This window comes from Clarias gariepinus, chromosome 9, assembly GCF_024256425.1.
Source record: "Clarias gariepinus isolate MV-2021 ecotype Netherlands chromosome 9, CGAR_prim_01v2, whole genome shotgun sequence".
Classification (NCBI taxonomy): Eukaryota; Metazoa; Chordata; class Actinopteri; order Siluriformes; family Clariidae; genus Clarias; species Clarias gariepinus.
This window is the reverse complement of record NC_071108.1, coordinates 24,342,499-24,361,510: the sequence shown is the minus strand read 5'-3', so window position 1 is coordinate 24,361,510 and position 19,012 is coordinate 24,342,499. Positions and strand designations below refer to the sequence as shown.

The 19,012-nt window shown below is 37.2% G+C and overlaps 1 protein-coding gene across 2 annotated transcripts in view; it reads right to left on the bottom strand.

Annotated features, from left to right (window-relative positions):
* LOC128530426 (dedicator of cytokinesis protein 3-like) overlaps positions 1 to 19,012 on the bottom strand; it is a 78,879-nt gene that overhangs the window by 55,174 nt on the left and 4,693 nt on the right. For both annotated transcript variants that reach the window (XM_053504376.1, XM_053504378.1), the window contains exons 2-11: positions 10,614 to 10,697; positions 10,469 to 10,509; positions 9,207 to 9,262; positions 8,941 to 9,037; positions 7,367 to 7,515; positions 5,912 to 5,996; positions 3,297 to 3,338; positions 3,024 to 3,166; positions 1,938 to 2,019; positions 1,752 to 1,812 (exon numbers count right to left, since the gene is read on the bottom strand). In XM_053504376.1, coding sequence (XP_053360351.1) covers positions 1,752 to 1,812; positions 1,938 to 2,019; positions 3,024 to 3,166; positions 3,297 to 3,338; positions 5,912 to 5,996; positions 7,367 to 7,515; positions 8,941 to 9,037; positions 9,207 to 9,262; positions 10,469 to 10,509; positions 10,614 to 10,697 — 840 coding nt within the window. The remainder of the gene's footprint in view (positions 1 to 1,751; positions 1,813 to 1,937; positions 2,020 to 3,023; positions 3,167 to 3,296; positions 3,339 to 5,911; positions 5,997 to 7,366; positions 7,516 to 8,940; positions 9,038 to 9,206; positions 9,263 to 10,468; positions 10,510 to 10,613; positions 10,698 to 19,012) is intronic.

Sequence of the window (19,012 nt, the reverse complement as noted above, 5' to 3'; positions counted from 1 at the left end):
CTATATACTAGAATTAGTCTTCTTTTGCAGTTGTAGTATCCTCCACTCTTCTAAAAAGGCTTTGGGAATTTTACATCTCATCTGCCTAATTAATATTAGCATTTTCATTCTAAAATATGCCTGGGCCATCTGTGGCACAATCCATTGATGAGATACCCTGGTCATTCAGTACATTCAGGTCATCAGATGCCTTCATTTTATTTTCATATATTATTGCTGAGGGCTGACCTGACTAACTGAAGCAACCAATTCGCTTAGGAAACTTGAGCCTTTTTTCCCTTTAAATTAGCCTCACTATTAAATAGTTTTATTATGGCCAAACAGCTGTTTGGTTCCGGTCTTTAAGTTTTTTTCATATTGTGTGTGTTTTTCTGAGCTTGCTGTTTTATTCTACTCCTAGGCCTTCACAGTATAATCATCAGAGACAGCTGAGGTTCTCTCTTACCATGTGTTCTTCTGGGTTAGACAAGTCATGCAACATGGCAGGTGTTGCCATGAGTTTTGCTCCTCAGAACGTAGTATTAGTCTCTGGAATATGTGTTCCATGCCTGTATTACCACCTTCTTCTGTTACAGTATCTCTGGCTCTTCTGATCTTACAGTATGTAGGAGAAAGGAAGATCTCTCCTATATGTTCAGTGCCTTTCTGAGATATTTCATCAATATTTGAGTTTTGTTGTCATTAAGTTTTATTATATTATTGCATTCAAACAAACATCTAATAAAAGTCTATTATCATATTCATCATTGCAAAGTCTAGGTAATTTAACAATTTGGCTTTACCTTTCATTATTTGGCAGTATCTGATGTGCATCATGATCCAATAAATGCATCCTTTTCATGATAAACTGTTGTGATTGCATCAGACTGTATACAGTGTTGGCCAAAAGTACTAAAACAACACATGATATTTATTATAGTTCTCCCTGTGCACAAAAAAGATGTTACTAATTATTTTAAGCCTATGTGGCTGAAAAGTTGTGCTAATTAGAATCAGCTGGTTTAGTTAATGGATGGAACAAATATGTGCCAGGACTTTTCTGAAGCCGGAGTGCCTGGCTGCATAAAAATGGCTAAAACTCGGGAATTCACAAGTGAACTGTGAACTTCTTTGGCTAATTTCTCTACAAGATATTCAGGAACCAATCAAGCGCGCATGGATTGAGCAAGCCACACCAGGGTACTGCAGATGTCTTTTTGACTCTTTGCCCAGCCGGATACAGCAGGCTTTGAAAGCTTCATACTAAATATTGAATGTTGTATTGCAATTTCATTGTATACAATAACAAATTATTTTTATTATCTTAATTATATATATATATATATATATATATATATATATATATATAATTGCAGCATGGCACTAGACTGTATATTGTTCTTCACTTGAACAGGTATCAAGCAAGAAAAACAGGGCATAAGCTATGTTCAAAATCACACATAACTGAGACACGCTTCTGTTTTATTTAGCCTGCAAGCATAATTCCTTTCAGTATTAACCTCTCACTATGTACAGTAACTTAATGCTGATTAGAGCCATATGTGACAACTCAATGTAATGCAAACAGTATCAAATTACATCATTCATTCTGCACTTAAATCATTGTCAGTGATTTAGCTCTAATCAGATGTATTGGAGTACAAAGCCAACAAAACCACATTTGTCTAAAAAAATGTTCCAAATACATAAAGTGTCCGACTAAACTGGGAGTTCTGAAATAAAATGAAATATCATATTTTTTAAGAGCTTACCAGTCCTAATGACATGTGCAACAATATAGAGGTCTTTTTTGAGATCCTTTGTGCTCAAATCCTAGAAGAAACATACACAAAATGAATAAATGTAACAGATATCAATGCACAAAAGATTTCAGTCTGCAAAATAATGCATCTATTTCATACATGCATATAAACACGACCAGCGAGATGCTGTCTTACCATAAAAAGAGTACAGAGTCTATCCACTTTCTCAGGATTCTGTGGCCCTCCATTTTTGTTCAGCTTTACCAGAAACCTTTCACTGAAAATAACGAATATTCTTAATAAGCATAGAGGAAACTTGAGAACTGCAAAAGATTTATAATTAATCTCAAGTTCACATCTCCAAAGTCACAACTAGTCGATCTTTTTTTATTTTTTTTAAACAAAATTATAACTTGCACTTCCATCATCTAACAAAGTTGGCAGTTAAGGATTAAAATCTAACTTGCTGTTGTTGCCATCATGGCAGGAGTTTACTCATCTACATCTGGTTAATCCACGATGGGTAAATGTGTCTACTTACCTCAAATACCACAAGCTAGCTAATTTAGCCTCAGGTGTATGGTGGCTAAGAATAATTTATATGCTAACAGTACTTTACATTTGATCGAACGGCATCATCCATACCTAACATGTCTTTGACAGCATTGCAGCTGTCACTCAAATCAGTCATCCCGCTAATTGTGCATAATTTTATAGATTAATCTTCACCCAATATATCCAACACGTACATTCGTGATTTAGGCTGCAGATTTGTATTGACTTTTGTTTTCTAGCACATATTATCATTAGCTTTTAAGTAATTCTTTTGGCACTGCATAGTAACTTGCACAGTAAATCAACACTTGTGCATTTCAGTAAATTTAGCATCTAATTAATAATACATAGTGCAGCCTGAAAAAAAACCCCTGTCATTAATTAATAAAATCCCCTTTCATACCATATGTCGCACGGTTATTTGAACAGGGATATTTATGGATAATGCTGTTATTTATACACTCAATAAACTTCACGGCCCATCAGTCAGGTGTTTAGCAAAGCTATTTCCTCTCATTAAGCTGAGCAGTATCTTGCTCAGTGAGTCAAATCAATATGTTACTACCTCCAAACAGACTGTAGTCACGGTTCTAAATGTTTCATGCCATTTTTATACAATTCATAATAGTAATAATCACAAATGCTAATACTGAAGGCATTTGGAATTTAAATCCACTTGATCTTGTCTGCCTTCCAGTTTTCACTGTGCTTGTGCATGAATCTAACCTGATGTATTTGTTTTCACGGGCATCGAAGAGACTAAAAAACACCTCCACGTCTTCGTTGATGCTGTTATATGTGAAGTTTTTTAGGTTGAGAAAAAGATGGTGAGCAATTGGTATCCGGTAGCCATCTCCATGACGCTGGCCCTAAAAACATTATTTAAAATAATAATCATAGGCAGATTTTCTGTGAACATCTAGATGTTTTTCAGCGATCCAATATTGGCATAATGGCATGAATAATGTACTGTACAGTAACATTAGTATGAGTTTATACCTGTGCTGTACTTGATTGACCACAATGTCTGTTGGAGGCATGCTGAGGAAAAAAGACAGAAAAAACATTGTGTGAATATCATTGTGTGATATGGTCAAAAGATATACAGTTCGTCTTATATATTCTAGATTCTTTACCTGTAAAGTGAAATATTTCAGGCCTTTTATCATTTTGATCATTATGGATTATATGCGGTGCAATAAATTTAAAAGAACGAATGACTCAGATTGGAAGATATGAGAGGTGAGCTACTCATTCTGTTTATTATAATATGTCCTTAGTGGCATTGTAATATTTTTATAACTATAGCCAAAATTTGTGTATGTAGACGTATTGGGGGTCTTTTTATTGAAAACGAAAATTTATTTTTTATCAAAAGAACGAATTGAACGAAATGATTTAAAAAAAAGATTTGTTCATTTTGATGAACGAGATTCAAAAAACCGAGTCACTAAAATGATTTAAACTTCCCATCACTATTTCACATCTTCTTCTTGACAATAACCTAAAGATTTCTAATGAGGTTCAGGTAAGGCGAGTTGGCTGGCCAATCAAGTAAGATAAATTCATGGTTAACAAACCAGTTAGTGGTAATTTTGGTACTGTGGGCAGGAGCTAAGTCCTTCTGGAAAAGGAAATCAGCATTACCATAAAGCTTGTCAGCGATGAAAGCATGGGGTTATGTAAAATCTCCTGGTGCCTTGTCTTTGGACACATGTATGTGCATGGACATGGGATTTGTGTGTGGTGGCACCTGATGCACTGACTGCAGCCTCACTCCACTCCTTGTGAAGCGCTCCCAAGTTTTTGAATTAGCTTTGCTTGACTGTCTTCTTCAGGCTGTTCTTCTTTCCTGTTGCTTGGGTACCTTTTATTTCCACAGTGCTAAGTTTTGAACATTACTGTATAATAATACTGATGGTTCACAGGTGGACTCCCCACATGTCATGCGGAAGGTCTAGGACAGGTTCCTGCTCAATGCACTAAACCCAGTCTCTGGGGGTTGAACAACCCAGTGCACTAATATTCCTGGTCCCAAGATAAGTAGAATAGGGTTGCGGCAGCAAGGCATACTGCATAGACCTATCTGCATAGACCTAGTCCTTCCTAAAAGTGTTTGACTGATGGTGCTTCTATTCAGTAACCTAGTGAACCAGTGAAAGGACATTTAATGATAAAAACTTCACACCACTTTTGTAAGTCACTCTGAAGAGGAGCATCTGCCAAATGCTTAAATTTATATGGAACTGTGCCAAATCAATACAGCATGCATATAGCCGCATCAAAACAGTGGATGTTATGATAAAGGCCAAGAGAGCAACTCCATGTTAATGCCCATGTTTCTGGAATGAGCAGGTACAGATATAAACAGAAATCAATGCATAAAACTTAAGTGTATAATGATTAAAATCCTTCTTTTTGGTGGTACTTTTGCAGATTCAATACAAGTCCACCCCGACTAGTTTAAACCCTAAATATGCTCCCAAATATGCTCACAAAATGCTTTTATTTCATTTCAAGCCCAGCTTAATACTCCACATTACCCCTTAAAAAAGAATGTAAAGATAAACCTGTATACTGTACAGCACTGTGCTGTCTCCCGCCGTGCTAGAATGCTAAATACCGATGTTCCCCTATATAAGATAAGTTATACATTTATTCAACCCGCAGTGGGAAAAGTTCTAAAATATGTACTCTAATTTATATACAGTTCTTGCTGTCATTTCCTAGGGTAGGGTAAATACAGTAATAATTCACTATTCCAAGCTACGTTTTCATTTAACGTTGCTTTGTGTTCTCTTAGTATTATACAGTATAGCTAAATTAACATTAATATTTATGTTGCAAAATTAGTAAATTATATTGTTCTTAATAGTTTAGTATTAAAACACCCCCCCCCCCCTCCAAAAAAACTATTTCCACAAACAATTATTAGGTGGGTTCTAAGGAAATATCTGCGAATGACTAAGGCTGCAAACCCTGAACTGCAACTTTGCAGGGGTCGACTGTAATTCAATGATATTCCTTCCTTCCTTTTCCACAACCACAAATTCCAACTCCTCCTGGATAATCCCCACACCTTACCAAGCCAATTATAAAGGAAGTATGGATCTTGAATTTCCCCCAGGGTCCATATCATATGTGCATGATAGAATTCTAGGAGATGACCAAGGGGAACTAATAAGGAACCTCATTTCCACCACCTCTACTCCTTGTTTGTTTTGTCATGACCCACAGCTCTTGACCATAGGTGACGAAAGAGAGAGTTTCAGACACAATATGGAGCTCTCTTTTACCTAGTGAAAAACTGTTAATAGGAACTCAGATGTGTTTCCTGTAAAACCCAATTTCTAAGAACATAAGCATATCTTTTTCACTATCATAGTGAAATGTGCTTCAGGCTTGGTTTGTTCACTTATCATAAAAGTTCACTTCGTGATTATTGAAAATAATAGCAATAATAAAAATCTTATTACAATGGATAAACAGACACATACTGTACACACTGACACAGTCATTCCACCCTGCAGTTACACCCAACAGAGCACATTTAGCTTGCTGTACATATGCTCTCATTCTAGTACAATCTGTCAGCCAGCTTAGCCGTCACTCACCATCTTGTAGAGGTCAGATACACTGAACTGGTCTGGATCCACCATCTCAAACTCCTTTCGTGGTACTAGGTCTAAACCCAGGTGTCTATAATAGAGGAGAGGGAATGAACATAGAGACAGTTAGGTGTTGTTAGTAATATCATATTAATACTTGCAAGATTTCCTACCTCCACAGAACTAATAATGAACACAGACTAGTGAATGAATAGGAACTTGAGCAAATGTAGCATTTTGCATGAGGTATTTTAAAGATGGGTTACAATTTATTGATGGAATTTTAGTCCTGCCTGTACCATCTGCCTCAGTGACCATGTAGTTCTATAACACACAAATTGTCACTATTTATTTGCCAGGAGTAAGAAGGTAGGAGGAATTGCAAGATACTGTATACTGTTGCCAAGCAAAACTGGATTAGAATCTTACAGGAGTATGGCCGATATTTAGAAAGACATGGGATGTAATGAAGTGTGTAGTTTTTATTTTCCGTTTCAGTAATGGAGAGACAATCCTTTTCTCATATCATAATCTCTAGCATACTGTAGGTTTAATGTTGTGAATATGGATAAAGTCTAGTTAAAAACTAGCACATATGATATATACACGGATCAGCCATAGCATTAAAATGCAAAACATTATAATATTTTGTAGGTTTCCCCTTGTGCCACTGGGTGGCATGGCCCCTCAGCACATAACTCCACTAGATCTCTGAAGATGTGTTGTATCTTGGACCAGGATGTAGGCTGTGGATCCTTTGGGTGCGGTGTGTTGCGGGGTGGGGCCTCTGTGGATTGGAATTGTTTGCTGGGCGCCTCCCATAGATGCTCGATCAGACTGGTTTAGAAGTCGATGAACATGGGCTCTTTGCTTGTTGGGCTGTGGTCCACTAGGTGTTCTGGTGTATTTCTGTCATGGACCCCACTGACATTTTTGGTGATTTGTGCTACACCAGATTTCTGTGGGATTGGCCCAGACAGGCTGGTCTTTGGTCCCCATGAGTATGGGTGAGCCTTGGGTGTCCATGATCTTGTTGCAGGGTGATATGCACTGTTGATGTGTTAATGCAATGTGGTCTTAACATTATAACTGATTGGTTTATGTGAGTATACAAATATTGTAGCATACTTACATCATTTTCAGACAAACAGGATGTTTTTAAAAAGTTTAATTAAAGCCCTTTGAGACTGTAGGAGGTAAAACTGTATAGCATGGGACATGCCCTAACAGCCAGCATGGATCATTGTAGTCATTCATTTTCCACTTGTTTTAGTTCTAACTTCTGAAAGACTTGATTGTAGGAATTCCACCTTTGCCCATCCTTCAGAGTGAAGTTTCTGAGATTTGAACTTTTGCTACCAGGTACGCAGCCGTCATTTAGGGTCCTAATATCAAAGCTAAAAAACTTACTACATTGACAGAAAACAGTGAAAATGTGGATCTGCTTGGTAAAATCCTTACTCATTGCCCCAGTCCAGGCGCAGAGTGATGTGACGCTTCACCTCGCGGCTCTGCTCTTGAGTCATGTGACCCAAGATCAGTTGACGCCGCAGGTCCATCAGCTCGTTCATCACATGCCTCAGCTTCTGGAAGAGCTCCACTCTGTGCTTCTGTTTAATCAGAGGATTCTGTGTTAATGTAAACACACTGAGACTAAAAATGTACATATAGTGGTGGCCAAAAGTGTTAAGACAATGTATGCCATGCAGTATAATTTCCTCTGCCCAACAAAACAGGCCATTTTTCTAATTAGTTCCGGCTTTGACTGAAGAGTTGTGCAGATTAACAAGAAAACTAGAGGGAAACTGGCAATGTGACAATGGTATCCAGGTTCTAGAGCCATGGCCTGGGTCATCTCCAGACCTAAACCCAATAGAAAACTTTTTGACAATTATAAAAAAAAGGCTAAATGAAACTATGATCTTTCAGCAAGCAATCAAGCAGGCATGAATTGAACAAGTGACACCCGAGTACTGCAGATGTCTTTATGCGTCTATGTCCAGCCAAATCCAGTGGGTTTGAAGAATAAATTGTATTTCATACATTTTGTTTTTGTAAAGCAACTGATTGTTGTATGGCAATTCCATTGCATAAAGAAAGTAATCAAAAACTGACTTTAACTTTTGGCCACCTTAGAATAAAATATTATAAAAACCATAGGAAAAAGATTAACTACTGATTTCTGAAACAGCTGAAATGTTGAAGTAATATTATTTCTGATGCCTTTTTTGATTTTAAAGCCACACACCATGAAATAGAAGAGGGGGAGGGGCATTCAAAAGTGTGAAATCAGGGGTTTTTAGTGATCCAAATATCTGTATCAGATTTCAAATCGTAGTGCTGCTTGTAAAAAGGATTTTTTTCATTCACAAAACATAACAATAATTTGGAGATCATGGCAGCATAGCGGCAGCTCTAAAAATAGAAACATATTTCCACATATTTTTATTTTTACATATTTTTAGGGTAGTTTGTTCAGAACTGGGGTAGAAACATGGGAGTAATTTGGAGCCCTGTATGGCAATGTTCACATCGTCAGGCTTCTGGAGCAAGCCACTGTTAATCAATAAAAAAACCAACAAACAGTCAAAGAAACAAATAAATAAATAAATACTGTACCCATGTATACTGTATATTTAAGAGACAGTCTGTTCTATATTAATGCTGCTTTCATTTTTATTTACATCCCAAGTTGCAATGTATCATGACATTAACCATAACTCCTATGAATTTATCTTCCTATGAATTATAATAAATGAAAAGAGAGAAGGACACTGCATTAATCGTGCTTGAAAAGCAGTTGCTTTATGGCGGCGTTGCCCAAGGCTCACTTTCTCCTTATACTGAGTAACGAGAGATTACACAATTCATTGTTACCAGGACAACCGAGGTTTCTCCAGACTGAAACCACCCACACTCATGCACACACACACACACACACACACACACACACATGCACACACATGCAAACAAACATATACATGTAGGACCAAGACACAATTAGGGAATTCCAGAGTAGTCACAAAAGACTTTACCACATAAAGCTGTTTCCACAGCACTCCCCATTCCTGCAGTGTGCTGGTGCACTCGGTGATGATCGGATCCTCGAGAGGAACCACCGTCTCACACTGCCTGGAAATGCACCACACACAGACTTGTTAAAATCTAACCAAACCTAAATTTTCAGTCTCCTGATGTCACATGCAACCGAAGGTCATCATCCAACAGGGAGTTTATTTGCTCTATTTTTTAGTGCTGATTAGGCATGCTGCGATAACGTATTATCCAATCGTGCACTTACCCCCTGTTGGTAACGGTTGCTTTCTTTAAGTGCACATAGTTGGCTGGAAAAATGCCCTGAGGAGAGAGAAAAGAATTTATTATTTTCTGGGTAAATCTGCAAGCGCTAGCAATGTAACATGGACACAAGAATATTCAGTGCTTTGCTCTAGAGGCTTGCTGATTTACTGTACAACTACAAGGGCAGAAAAAAAGTTTTACTCTCTCTCTCTCGATCTCTCTCTGTTTTTTTCTCGTGCTACTTTTTTGGACCATGAGAAAGATTTTTTTTTTCTTTCGGTGAGTAAATGTGAGCTTATTTGGGCATCCCATGAGGATGAGAGGGAGTAAAAGATACGGGAGGGAGAGAGTAGGAGAAAAAAGAGAGAGGGTCATACACATGTACATGAGTTAGAGTACTCAATAGTGTATATCAGTCTGTTTATTTACATTTAATGTCTGTATTTAATTGTCATGTTCTGTCTTTTCTTGGAGATTCCAGAGAGTTACACTTCACTTTGACTTATTTCAGAGAGAGATAGTTGGTTGTAGAAAGCAGGAGTCTTTAGTGAGGTGTGGAAATCGATTTTGAATCGCTATCTTGATGGGTAGCACTGTCTATCCTGCACTTACAGGGGTGTGGGTTCAGATATTGCATGTGGTCTGTAGAGTTTGCATGTTCTTCCTGTGCTTGGTGGGTTTCCTCTGTGGAATCTGGTTAATGGGTATAGATAATGGATGGATGGATGGATGGATGGATGGATGGATGGATGGATGGATGGATGGGCTATTGAATCAGACATTTTCTTAGACAAGGCAAGACTTTTTTTTTAAAGTTTTAAATCAGTAAAACTGGATGCTAGCTCAAAAGGCTTTAAGAGACCTAGATATTGCAGGTCACAAAAATATAGCTGATCTATCGACCGCTAGAGATCGAGATCACACTCTCACAGACAAATAGGCCTTTACGTCTTGAACATATGGCCAGATTGCCAAGAATGTCTTGGTCACCCTAAAATGACACCATTTAAAAGTGTTAGTTTAGTTAAATGGGATAATAGTTTAGCTGATGTTAAACCATTCCTGTATCTAGATTCTTTAGTCAGATTGTAAAAGCAGTGCCAGGTTGCTAGGCTACTTGGGTATTTTTGCCTCTCTTTCTATTTACAATCACCAAAGAGGTCTACTGAATTCCAACACAGAAATTTTTCCGTACAGGCCACAAATCATGACAGAGAATCAGCTGCATCGTCTAATCCTAAATACGAATGACACAATTTTTACCTTTACTGTTGGTCTTTTGGTTGAAAAGCCTCTGTACCAGCCTAAAGAAAAAGAAAAAGCACATGGTCATGTAACTCATACAGTCACAAGCACTTCAGTGCTGATAAGTTTTAGATTAATTAGTAATAAAGCAATGATATTTTACCATCACATTTCTCCAGGATTTGGACAGTTTCTCCAAGCTCCAGCACCAGGGAATGGCTTACTGAACTTCGGAAACTGCCTATCACTGAGAGAGAGAGAGAGAGAGAGAGAGAGAGAGAGAGAGAGAGACGGCAATCAGTACTGACTCTTTTGAGAACACAGCGTAGAAGCAATAGGACAATGACAGGCAAAATCACTGATACTAAATGATGAAATTCACAGTACCAAGTGTGACTATGACATAAAGCTTGAAATTGTGTATACTTTTTCTTAACTAATTTGTAAAAGGTCACAATTATGAACAGAAATTTAAATTTTATAATATTAATAATATTAATAATATTAATAATAATAATATTAATAATATTAATAATAATAATAATAATACATTTTAATGACACTGCAGTTTAGTAAATTTTGTGGACAGATATTTTAAAATAAGTTCAGTTTGGGTGAATATTTTCTGTTGTTGTTCTGGTGGTGATTTTATTGGTATCTTGCAAAAGTATTATTATTATCCCTTTCATTTTTACACATTTTTGTAGTGTGAAATAACCAAAATAGACATAGTAGGGATTGTATGACCTTAATTGCATGACATTATATGCAGCTACGTACTATAAACTATATACATACTTGTATTAGGTGTTATGCAAAATTATTTACAAATGAAAATGTATAATTTTATAAAATACTTAGATAAACAAAATTATGAAGCCCAATGAGCTAAGAAAACAAGTCTGGCAGAAGTGTTCTGTATGAGTATCAATATATGAAAATAAACAGAAAGTTTTAGAATTTGAAAATGACATATTGCATTGACCATTTTAAAAAATGAGACATTTGTTTACAAAGTCCCTACATTTTCTCAGGGTCAAAGCTAACTAACATAATCATACAATAAATATTATGATTATAAAGGTGCTAACATGTTGCAGTTAATGTTGCAGTTAAAGTAAAATCTGGAACCTATGGATAGAACCATGGACCTATGGATGTTTCCCCACTGTGTGATGAATAAAGGTATAGTATGTCTTATCTTATGTTTACTCTTCAGTCTTGTCTTCAGTAAATGAAGCAGTCTCAGTTAGATAGGGGTGAGATGACGGACATGTCGCTTAAAAAACATTTCATTTCTTTGCACTGGGTTGCTTTAACATTGATTATCTGTAGTACATACTGTATGTACTGTAATATACAGTATAGCAAGTAAACAGTCAATTACTGGATATGTTGGAAGCCGGAAGACATGCAAGAGTAAGAACATTGGCAACTCTGACATACGGTAGGCCAAAAGCTATCTAATGGCTAGACGACTGGGTCAGAGCATTTCCAAAACAGCAGACGTGGGGTGATGTTCCCAGTATCCAGTGGTTAGTACTTACCAAAAGTGGCCCGAGGAAGTTCAACAGGGTCATAATTATCTTATTGGTCAAGCCTCAGTGATGCATGTGGGGAGAAAATGCTGGCCTTTCTGGTGTGAACTCACAGAAGAGCTAGTGTAGCACAAATTGCTAAAAGGTTAATGTTGGCTATGATAGAAAGATGTCAGAATATACAGTGCATTATACTGTAGCTTGCACTTGCGCTAGACTGCGCAGCTGCGGACTGGTCCGAGTGGCCGGTTCACTGATGAAAGCACACACAGTGGGAACATTAGCGTCAGAACTGGACCATGTAGCAATGGAAAATGAATGCTTGTTCTAATGTATCACATTTTCTTTTACATCATATAAACTTACATTGGAAAGCAATAAAACAAAAAAATATTATAGGAAAAAGGGGGTCAGTGAAAGCCATGTAAGGGTCTGGGCAATGTTCTTTTGGAAAACAGTGTCCTGGTATACATTTGGATTCTGTTTTGTGAGATCTGGCAACACTAAATCCCTAAGTTCAGTAGCCTCTTTCAACAAGAAAATTCTCCTGCCAATGCACATTGTTCAGAGATAGTTTGAGGAACATGACAATGAGTTCATGGCTTCAAAAATTCCTAGATTCCTAGGATTAGATCCTAGAATCCAATCGATCTTCTGTGGAATGTGCTGGACAAACATTTCTGATCCATGAAGGCCCAACTCACAACTTACAGGTCTCAAAGGATGTGCTTGGAAATGGGTAAGATGTCTTGATGCCAGAGAGCACTGCACACCTTCAGAGGTCTTGACAATGAGTCAAAGTTGTTTTGGACTTTGAGACTTTGTATTAGGCAGGTGATGTTAGGGTTATGGTTAATTGGTTTATATATATATATATATATATATATATATATATATATATATATATATATATATATATATATATATATAATGCATTACTTGCATTATTGCAATACACATAATATGGAAATTTTCAAGGGATGAATACTTATGCAAGGCACTGTAGGGACAATATAAAGCAGACTGTGATGCAATCTTTTCTATTTCTATCATACACACATATGTATTTTGCATTAAATAAAGGGACAATTTATTTAAATTTGTGGATTGCCAAAATGCAAACAAATGAAAGTAAAGTGTATATGTTAAAATAAGGTAAATAAAATGTACTTAATTGTAACAAATACAGATAAAAAAAAAACAGAAAAAAAAACACTGCAGCAAACTATTCTACAATTTAAAGTGAGTATTCTGGCTATGTTCATATTAAAAGCCTGAAGTGACTCAAATCTCAAAAAAATCTGATTTTATTTTTTATGGCTGTCTGAATGCACTGGATCTGAATCACTTTCGTATGTGGACCTAGATCGGATATATATCTGATAAGTTGTGATGTGACTTGACTAAGTATGGTCAGATCAGAATGCATGTGACTGTTTGCCTCCGTGCATGCCTTGGACACTGACGTCATCAGTCAGCACTGGCAGCGTCAGGATTTCAGAACAGTGCTAAGAAAAGTTGCTAAAATCACTAGAACGAGGTGACTGGCTTTTATTCCTTCTTCTGGACCTCAACAATTACAGCCGACTAACTGCTTGCCAGAGCAAAAGCCCAGGCGTATTTTTTGCTAAAGCTATTTGCATCCATTGTTTGATATGAATGAGTGGTCACACAAATATGACATGTTTAAACCTAAATGCCACAAGTAAAGATGCATTGATGTGTGCATGAGTGCTTTTTCAAAGGACAGATGCATCCACATTAGATAAGTCAGATAAAAGTCAGTTGTGATTATGAATGTCCATTAAGGCTTATAATGTGAATGCATTCTTTAAAAATATTCAGCATTATAAAGAGTACCACAAAGCCTTTGCAAATACTAAATTTCAAAGTTTCTCGATGAACAGTGAAGTACTAACACAGCATGAACCATAAACACTAAATCAATTACCTCACAACAGAGAAGGTCTATTAAAAGTCTAGGTCTTTTACTAATTATAATTGTGCTTTTCTCGTGGTATTAACTACCTTTGAACTTGTTCTGGGAAAACAGTAATTGTTTAGTCGGGATATAATTACACAGTCGTATTCTTTTGTAAAATATGAAGGTAGTGCAGTTACAGAAGGTATTATAAATACTAGGTCTTGGTTCGAGAAAGTCACAATGTAACTAGTGTGAAAACTACATTCGTGGCCAAAAGTTTTGAGAATTAAATAAATATTAGAAATTGGAAAAGTTGCTGCTTAAGTTTTTATAATAGCAATTTGCATATACTCCAGAACGTTATGAAGAGTGATCAGATGAATTGCATAGTCCTTTGCCATGAAAATTAACTTAATCCCGAAAAAACTTTCCACTGCATTTCATTGCTGTCATTAAAGGACCTGCTGAGATCATTTCAGTAACCGTCTTGTTAACTCAGGTGAGAATGTTGACGAGCACAAGGGTGGAGATCATTATGTCAGGCTGATTGGGTTAGAATGGCAGACTTGACATGTTAAAGGGAGGGTGATGCTTGAAATCATTGTTCTTCCATTGTTAACCATGGTGACCTGCAAAGAAACGCGTGCAGCCATCATTGCGTTGCATAAAAATGGCTTCACAGGCAAGGATATTGTGGCTACTAAGATTGCACCTAAATCAACTATTTATAGGATCATCAAGAACGTCAAGGAAAGAGGTTTAATTCTTGTTAAGAAGGCTTCAGGGTGCCAAGAAAGTCCAGCAAGCGCCAGGATCGTCTCCTAAAGAGAATTCAGCTGCGGGATCGGAGTGCCACCAGTGCAGAGCTTGCTCAGGAATGGCAGCAGGCAGGTGTGTGTGCATCTGCACGCACATTGAGGCGAAGACTTTTGGAAGATGGCCTGGTGTCAAGAAGGGCAGCAAAGAAGCCACTTCTCTCCAAAAAAAAAACATCAGGGACAGATTGATCTTCTGCAGAAAGTATGGTGAATGGACTACTGAGGACTGGGGCAAAGTCATATTCTCCGATGAAGCCTCTTTCCGATTGTTTGGGGCATCTGAAAAAAGGCTTGTCCGGAGAAGAAAAGGTGAGTGCTACCATCAGTCCTGTGTCATGCCAACAGTAAAGCATCCTGAGACCATTCATGTGTGGGGTTGCTTCTCATCCAAGGGAGTGGGCTCACTCACAATTGTGCCCAAAAACAAAGCCATGAATAAAGAATGGTACCAAAACACCCTCCAACAGCAACTTCTTTCAACAATCCAACAACAGTTTGGTGAAGAACAGTGCATTTTCCAGCACGATGGAGCACCATGCCATAAGGCAAAAGTGATAACTAAGTGGCTTGGGAACCAAAACGTTGAAATTTTGGGTCCATGGCCTGGAAACTCCCCAGATCTTAATCCCATTGAGAACTTGTGGTCAAACCTCAAGAGGCAGGTGGACAAACAAAAACCCAATAATTCTGACAAACTCCAAAAAGAGATTATGAAAGAATGGGTTGCTATCAGTCAGGATTTGGCCCAGAAGTTGATTGAGAGCATGCCCAGTCAAATTGCAGAGGTCCTGAAAAAGAAGGGCCAACACTGCAAATACTGACTCTTTGCATAAATGTCATGTAATTGTCGATAAAAGCCTTTAAAATGTATGAAGTGCTTGTGATTATATTTTAGTACATCACAGAAACAACTAAAACAAAGATCTAAAAGCAGTTTAGCAGCAAACGTTGTAAAAACTAATATTTGTCATTCTCAAAACTTTTGGACACGACTGTACTACATATTGTTAGATTAAATCCTAATCCACTACAGTGTATCTCTTGGAATAAATACCCTGCTATGTAATAGCCTTACTGCAGTTGTCTGTAAATAATGATATACCCTGAATCCCAAAAAATAAAATTACCAACTGGATTTAACTAACCAAATGGATAAGAGTCTTTGGATAATTACTAAGTTATTAAGTTATATAACTCCAACTGATGCGGTGAGTAGCTTCTTATTTCCTGACCAGCCATATCGGAAGACAAATCCAGCATTCGTGAAAAAGATGTTCGTCTGTTTCAGAAGGGTCAAATTATTGCCCTGCATTAAGAAAAGAAAACAACTATTCAGACTGCTGAAACTGCTAAAATGGATTCAAACAACCCAGCGGATAGTGGATAGTTAAATCAAAATCATACAATACATCAGCAGAACTCACGGCTATGTTTAATAGTGAAAGTAAGAGAATTTTTACATGCACAAGGTCTAAAAAACTCAAGGCGAGAACAGCTGTGTAGCCTTAAGAAAACCACTTATCAATCAGGTTGATCATGCTTCAATTTACTAAGGAGCATAATGAATAGAGTATGGAGCATTAGAAAAAGAGTCCAGATTTATAGGACTCATCCCATAAATCTGGGATGAGGCACTCATGGGGTGATGAGCACATCTGGTTGAGAAGAGCAATAGATGAAGTGATGCAATCATAATGCCTACTGCCTACTGTACAAGTCTGTTTAACATTATGATTCGGGATTGCTTTTGTTCATCAGGTCTAGGTTCCACAGTGTTTTGTGCCCAAAAGTGAGGTCAACTGACTACATATGCTAAAACATACGGTATATATAATGATATACTAATTTTTTTTTTTTTTCAACAATGGCTTTTACCTTGTATGATGGCATGGGCCATTGCAAAGGGACATTGCGAGGTTTCATTGTGCTCAAATTGTGAAAGAGTCTTTCAAGTCTTTCATCTTTTTCATTGGCCACCACAGAGTCCAGACCCAGACCCTCTGAGAATCTTTGGGACGTGCTAGAGAAGGCTTAATGCGGTGGTCCTACTCTCCCATCATCAAGACAAGATCTTGGAAAAAAATGAATACGACTCTGGACATAAATAAATGTTGTCACATTGCATAAGCTTATCGAAATGATGCCAAGGCGAATGTGTGCCGTAATCAAACCTAAAATAAATATTAAATGAAAATGAAATATTAAATGAAATATTAGAGCATGTGACTTTTTTTTTGGCCAGGAAGTGTATCTTGATAGCAGATGTACTTAATCATTATTTGTAATAGATGTTTTTGTTATTAAGTGTAACAGATTTTCCCGTTTATTGGTACAGTAAACAGATTTGCATGGTGGAGCAGTAGGTGAAGGTTTAGTGTTGCTGCCTCAAAGAACAAGAATCTCAAAGAACCGTATGGATCTTGGCATGTTCCATCCAAGCTTCCTCTCAAAACATGCCTTCAGGCGTATTGCTGAATTGCTCCTAGGTGTGAAAGAATGTGTGACACTGGGTGTGAATTTGTGTCTGGACTTCCCATCCAGGTGTATTTTACTCCAGATCCTGACCAGAATAACTAAAAATGAACATCATTGTAATAAATGAAAATGTAACAAACCAACGATATACTTTTCCATAATATAGTAACATTAGCTTCAAGCAAGTGAAGTGCGAGCAGCTATATTTAGATAAAGCATTAATTCAGCCGTTCATGCTTGAGTGAAATAGTTGCCATATGTTGATATGAATGATTTTGATCGTGCCAAACACACCGGAATCCATTGTGGGAAAACATGGACTATAAGCATAGAAATTTCAGAGATAATTTTTAAACGAGTACATGGACTATATGGCCTTTACTCTGATATATGTGTATTCATTATAGTGTTGCCACAAAGTTGGAAATACACAATTGTCCTTGTGTGCTCTAGCATTAGGCATGATCATGTTTGGAGTCTTAACGATCAAGGCTTAAGGGCCTGGGTTGAAGGCTTCACAGTGGCAACTTGGCAACCCGAAGCCCTGAATATTGTGGTTGTAAAAACCACGACTTCAAACCAGACATTCTAGTCTAAAACCTGTGCCTTACCTTGTGACTCTTGGCTTTCCACAACTATGTTTCATCTAGTGGAAAGTCTTTCCAGAAGAGTGGAGGCTGATCTCGCAGCAAACAGGGAACAACTCGATCGATTTTTAATGCCCATGGCTTTGGAACTGGATGTTTAATATTCAGGAATCCACATAATGTTGGCCATATAGTGTAACGAATCAGTAATTGTTTCACCTAATAATGCTGACGTGCAGTTTCACTGCATCCTTTGTTTACTTTTTGAGAAGCTGTTAACTAGTTTGCTCTAATGCTGTAGTTTATCAGCCTAATATGTGCTTTTTTTAAACAGTATTATTCCGGCATTTTGATAAAATATTCACACCTCTTTTCCACAATAATACTCTTGCATTTCAAGGGCTATTAACACCAGAAAACTGAATTCCCAACAGAATCTCCAGCGGACTTTGAATGGTAAAAGTGCACAGAAGCCATTTGTAGCATCATTTCCTTTCCTGACAGACTATGCATGGTTGCTATTACAAATGGCAAAATGACAGAAGCCGGTGAAATCACTTAGAAATGTATACTTTACTATCAAAAAGTTCTAATAAGGTCAGAGTTAACTTGCCGATGTCTTAAAATGGCTTCATCTCTGCCGTTTCAATGAAAAGTAAATTGTTTAATAGGAAAATGTATTGTTATTTTCATTATTATGACCCTGTCTGAATGCGGTTGATGGTGTTTTTAGTAACTTATGTATGGTTTTTATATCCATTAGCCGAGTTGTGGTCAACAACCACTTCAGTTTTCCCCATGGTAATGGAATATGTTTGAAGTAATTCTAAAGCACATTGTAACTTGGCATGATAGGGATAATTCAACTGAACACACCCTTTGCCTGCTAACAAAAAGTTTCTTTGGAATATTAAAATAATGCCGCATGAATAAACAATAGATCTTTATTTCTGGGGTTTTTTTTCTCCAGGGAATTTGATTTCATAATATTTTGAAGCTGAAATAATATTGTATTGTCTTTTTTATGTCTTTGTTTAACTGAGAGAAGCTCGGGTATGACAGGAGACAGATGTTACCACTTTACATAACTTGCAGCGATCTCCAGACAAATCTAGCTATCTCCAATATAATTCATAACTGTAAGATCACAATTACCACCGTAAGAAGATTGTCACAAAATAATAAAGGACATAAAATTTCCTTTCTTGCATCATTTCCTG